We start from the raw sequence: 5,902 nt of genomic DNA on the forward strand, positions 1-5,902 counted from the left end.
ATCAAAATACACAAGTCTCTGTATCTTGGATTGATGATAGTTTCAATAATTGTAAATCAATGACAAAACGTTATTCATGTCCCAAACCGATAACATATTTCTCTTTCAATAATTAGGAAAATTATATCACAGCTCAGATTCACTTTTTTACCCCAGAAACGTGGTAAGAAACGAAAGTGATGAGCTTAATGTCACAAAATAACAATTTGAACCAATACAAGTATACAACATTGCACGAAATCATATTAATATGGCAATATCGATATCCGATCAACTTATTTGATGATTCAATGTATCAACTATAGAGCTGTGTTGTGGGCAATAAAACAATCCCATTTCAGCCAAAAAAAAATGATAGTTATAAATGAATAAAGTAGCCGAGTTGAGCTTTATCACAAAAAGAAAGAAAAGGTAGAGTTCAGCTCAGTTTGAAGGAAGCATACCAGCCAACTCAAGCATTAACTCGTTTAGTTTTCATCCCAACGCCACGAAAAATTGCTTTCCCTGCTGTTGTGTTCGACGCCAGATATTGACATTTTGCAACTCTACGCACCATAAATGAAGTAGAAGCTGCATGCCAATCCAAGAAACATCGCATAACTCCAACTTCGCCTGCATGACGAACAACCTGCAACAAAATTAATTGAAGAAAATTAGTGCACACCATCAAGTTTGTCAGCAATCACTGCAAATCCGTTACTCGGGTGATGATTAACAGGGAAGAACAAAGTATTGGCATCATGTATGGCAGCTGAAAAGAAATATTTACCAAGTTGTAGTTGGAGGTAGTTGTTGCGTACGTTCCACTCGAAATCCCAGTGCTTCCGGTCATTCTTCAGTGTCCAGTAAGCCCATCCGAATGAAGCAGCATTATACACCTCCAACTGGGCTTGTCCAAAATCTTGGTAATCGGTTTGAGATCCATTTACATTCCACTCATTCACCCATTCCCCTGCATTCGTGTATCTGTCAATTATCTGAATTTGAAATGAGAAATCTTGTGCATAACTTCCAGAGGAAGAAAAATTATTGTTCAAGCAAGTTTTGTGAAATGGAGTAAGAACAAGAGACTCACCAATAAAAACAAGCGGTCCATTTGCGCCGTTCAGAGCCTGTAACTGTGTTTCCCTACTCTTGTATATATACTGAATGTTATCTATAGAGCTCATGTTGACAAAAAAAGTGTCGAATAGATTGTAGTAATGCAAGTCGATTACTGTATTTGCATCGCCTAATTTAGCCTGGTAGAGTTCCAATGGATCAGCATTGCCAATTCTTTGGCAAAATATGACATAAGCTGTGGATGAGTATTTCCTAACAATCTTGTGTCCTTGTTTATAATATGAGGCTAGGGTTTCGAGTGGAACTGAGGCGGCAGATGGTTCATTTAATAGCTCAATCCCCAGCAACGAAGGATGCTTCGCATACCTGCAAAGAATTGGATGAAATAAGCATTATAGTGTTGCTCCATTCAGATGGCAAAACTCACTTCTTTCAAATGCCCAAAAATTAAAGGATGGAGCAAACTGAAACACAATTAGTTTACGGAGAGACAACACAAAGGCTTCTTTACAACTGACAAACATTTAAAAAATAATCTTAGGCAAGAAAGGAGCCTGAGATAACAGGGTGATTTGACCTAACAAGGAAAATGAGTGAATCTCCGACATACATAAACATTCACTTGTACTCTGTGTGGCTGCATGATAGGCGAGCTTATATAAGCTCTGCTGATGACAACCAAACAATTGCAAATTGATCGAGTGATTCATCATGCATTACATAAAAATGGATATAAAGGAAACTACTTTCACTGTATGTTCTAACTTTTGGAATCAAGTTGAAGGGACTAAAACTTGAACATTGCAGTGTAGTTATGACCATTGTACCTCGAAGCAATAAAATCTATCACATTTAGAGTTTGTGAGATATAATCAGATGATGTTGGCCAGCCCGTCGTCCCATCTCTACTAGAACTGTGTTCCATCCCGTTCTGGGAGCCTGGTGCAGCATGAAGGTCAATTATGCACTTTATGTTGTACTCTCTGAACCAAAGTAATTCAGACAGGTGAAACATGAGAATCAAAGACACTTGAAGAGTCTATTTATAGCAATGTGTTTGATTTTAGGAAAAATCAGGCTTACAGTGCCCACGAAAATGCATTGTCGAGTGCTTGCAAACTTCCACCTATAAAAGGAGGTGGAGGAATGGGATCATAAGCTATCCACCAGCCAACTGGTATTCTCACAGTATTGATTCCATGCCTATAGAGAAAATTGAAATCTTCTACAGTGATAAAATTGTTCCTGTGCCTCTGCAATGGCAAGTGTATATGTTGATGAAGCGTTTTAATTAGTACCAAGAAATTGAATACAGCACTAACATTACATATAGACTGAAGGGAAAAATCATTCTAGATTGTATAAACAAGTCAAATACAGCTAACCTTGTAAACTTCTTCTGCCTTTTCATGACCATAGCCATTAGCAAACTGGTAGTCTCCATGCAAATTATTTGCTGAAATTATCAATTCAAATGTTGCAGCATTATCATCCCATCCTGGTGTCCCTGGATAGTCCGCTGTGAGCTGGTTGGTATTTGAAGCCTAAACAAATGGGCATAATACTATCATGCTTTTTTGCTGCCTACGAAAATTATAACTTAATCAAAACTATGTGACTACTCAGTGAGGCTCAAATGCCATAGTTCCACGACAACTTCAAAAATTCCAAACAAGTTTAGTAATGTCATGTCATGTTTATGGTTTGAAACTCTCTCGTTGTCTTTCATGCAAACTAACTTGAATGATAGCAGTAAAGTGATTAAAACGAACTATGCAAGTTCCACAGCCAGCTGTGATTATATCCCATACGAACTGCAATCAGACTACTCTACATGGCAGATATGATACCTGCAAATACATTCCAGTCTTGAGTTTGATGTGAATTCGGTTGTCGTTATTTCTTTCCAAGTAAAAAGTTTCTGTATCAGATGGTAACTCTGCTGTAGCAGTAACATTGCCCCCATCTCCATTGCAGGTTAGAAACTGGCCTCCAGAAGTGCGGAATTGGAATATTGACTCGGAAACTCTCCACAACTGATGAGAAATAAATGGATTAAGTACATAAATTGCATCTTAAGCCAGTTCAATGCAGTCATAGTCAGTTTTTTGTCGCAACCAATTTATAGTTATACATCAGCTGAAATCAACTACTTTTATATATTGACTCCATGAAAAGTAAAAGCACTTCCCATGACTCATGATCTGTTTCAAGAATCTACCTACTAAAGTCAAAGTATGGATTAGAATGTCAAGAAAGAACATGCTTTGACATAAAAAGGCCTTCTATGCAGAAGTACGCTGATTCAACCATCGGAAGCAGTTATTAGTTAGAAGACTCGATCAATCATTTCGGGGTGCTAAATATAACGAAGAAAAAAGCACTCTGCATATAACTGAACTACCCTCAACTTGGCAGGTGATCACCTACATTTCAATCCAGCCATAATAAGATGAAATAGGTGTTGTAGCTTCTTCAGTTCTATTGACATTACAGTTAAGGCACTTCAAAGGAATATAATGATTTTGCAGAGGAGAAACATGTCAGCATTTGAATACTTCTTCAATTTAACACATTCACAAATGAGAAATGCACTCTTTCATGCTCAAATAAAGGCAGACAAGTTTCGGATATATTGAACAGTTTTACAAGCAATGCAGCTTTGAATATAACCAGAATGGCAAGAAATCCTTCCTAGAGCTAACTGACTAACCCGAAATGTCTCCCAAGCAAGAGGAATATCTTTGTCAACCACGACGGCCCCTCCCCCGCCATTGTCAGCGGAAACGTATTTGTTCCCACTCACTGATTTCAGTTGGACCTCTGTTCCATCCTACAATGCAACAACCAAAAACCTTTAACAGGTATGCACACTCAACACACGCACACACACACACACACACACTTACAAGCATGTCACTGTTGGGAATATCATCAAACAGAGAAGGTTTAATCCAACCCTCAATCACCAACCATCCACCTAAATTCACTCCTCGTACTCTTGAATTACCATGGAGTCCCTCAACTTCATTCACAAATCAAAGTGGAAATATTAAAGATCACATTTAAAATTCCCTTTGATAAGTAGCAAACCGGAAAAGAGTGAAATGTAAATTGCCAAGAACCTGAAAATCCAACTGAAAATGAGAGGCCTAAACACAGAAGAAACAAGAAACCCCATTTGCAGAGAGCTATCTCCATCAACAAGATAAGCCCCAATTCTTTCAATTCTTGAATAATGCACAAGCCATGTTCTACAATTAAAGTGTTGGGACAAGTCAAGAAAATTGCCAACTTAAAGAGAGAGGGAGAATAACATATGGGGTAATTCCTTACTTAAAGCTCAAACGATCCCCAAAGAATAGACGGTCACAACAATTATAAAATGGAGATCTCCATACATGGGAATTTGGAATGCTTAGAAAATGCATTAATACAAAGCTCAGGCAATCTCGAGTGAAGAACAAGACACCCCAGCTAGTTTGAAATTTACACTTAGCAATATTTTAACGCAAAGAAGAAAAGAACAATCGGTTCTTTTACAGCGCCAAAATAAGTAAAAAAAAAAAAATTGGGATCGCCTGTAAAGTGTAAAAGTTGGAGACCCTACCTGTTATGCTGCGGTTAAGAGCCTTTAACCAACTTTTTTTACTATAACGAGAAACGGCATAATATGAAGAGAAAAAAAAGTTAGAAAGTTATTTCAAGTCATTTGGCATGAAAGAGAAGTGGTTGTACAACCTCATCTCCTCTGTATGAATGTTGATCATTTCATCTCTATTGTGTCTGTTTAGATTGAAAGCCTAATTTGCACGCTGCACAACGAAATATGTACACAGAAGTTCATATAAATTTGACACCTTATTTTTCTTTTGAACAATATATTTGACAGTGTTACAATATAATACGATGTTAAAAAATAATAGAATAAATGTTTAAAATTAAAATTTCCGTTCATATATTATTATTACACGTACATAGTGAATACAATCAAAAGAGAAAGGAATATTATTATTTGTATGTGTGCATAGTGAATACAATCAAAGTATATATGCCTTTAGTGACAAATTCATGCTTTGCAGCCTATAACACATTATTCATATTTATTCCGTGTGCACTTCAGCAGCAGCTGCGGCTTTTCTTCGACCTCAAAAAAAGATGAAGAAGGAAAATTTCTTGTTTAAAGTGTGTTTACTTTGGTTGTAAATTTATCATGAGAAAAATAACGATAAATAAAATTTCACCCTTTAAATCCTTTTTTTTTCTCCCACATTTCCTTTAAGCCCACGTTTGATTTGGGTAATGAGATAATCATTAATTTTACTTGAGGTAACCCAATCACCCAATTTATTACCCATCAAAATAGAGAGAAAACAAAAGAAAGGAAATCCCTTGCTAATGATTCATTTTCATTGTTAAACCAAACACTCAATAAAAGTAATGGTTATTGTTATCATTTCACTCATTTATTTGATTTCATTCCTTTTCCATTTCTCAACTTGAACCAAACGAGCACTAAGTAGGAAATGAGGGAAAAAGAAAGGACGGATGTAAAGGGTGAAATTATGATTATCCCTCATTTTCTCATGATATATTTACAACCAAAGAGAATGCACCATTAAAGAAAAAGAAAAAACAAAGAAAATTCTAAGAGAAATAAAACCATATAAAAGAGAACAAGGATAGTTGATGATGGGTTGACAGAATTTAATTGGACGGCTGTTGTTTGCTACAATACAATCGCAACTTTCGGTGCGCTATCGTATTCTCTTTTACGTTTATTTTATTTTTGGAATAATATATCAAATTGATGGCTATAAAAACATTTCTTATTATTCTT

General features: G+C 36.3%; 1 protein-coding gene across 4 annotated transcripts; it reads right to left on the bottom strand.

Moving 5' to 3' along the window:
* Positions 1-219: 219 nt before the first annotated feature.
* Positions 220-4,875, bottom strand: LOC131004017 (probable glucan 1,3-beta-glucosidase A). 4 transcript variants are annotated; one of them, XM_057930588.1, is made up of 11 exons: positions 4,673-4,875; positions 4,188-4,316; positions 3,972-4,087; positions 3,776-3,895; positions 2,913-3,098; positions 2,448-2,606; positions 2,146-2,315; positions 1,890-2,045; positions 1,076-1,428; positions 770-952; positions 220-628 (listed from the first exon to the last, which is right to left on the bottom strand). In XM_057930588.1, the coding sequence occupies exons 2-11, from the start codon at positions 4,261-4,263 to the stop codon at positions 546-548; spliced, it is 1,602 nt and encodes a 533-aa protein (XP_057786571.1). In that variant the 5' UTR covers positions 4,264-4,316; positions 4,673-4,875; the 3' UTR covers positions 220-545. The 4 variants fall into 4 exon arrangements, with proteins under 4 accessions (XP_057786571.1, XP_057786570.1, XP_057786572.1 ...); XM_057930587.1 differs by lacking the exon at positions 4,673-4,875 and adding an exon at positions 4,399-4,611; XM_057930589.1 differs by lacking the exon at positions 4,673-4,875 and having other exon boundaries at positions 4,188-4,611.
* Between the last annotated feature and the right edge of the window lie 1,027 nt (positions 4,876-5,902).

Source organism: Salvia miltiorrhiza, unplaced genomic scaffold (genome assembly GCF_028751815.1).
Source record: "Salvia miltiorrhiza cultivar Shanhuang (shh) unplaced genomic scaffold, IMPLAD_Smil_shh original_scaffold_305, whole genome shotgun sequence".
Lineage (NCBI taxonomy): Eukaryota > Viridiplantae > Streptophyta > Magnoliopsida > Lamiales > Lamiaceae > Salvia > Salvia miltiorrhiza.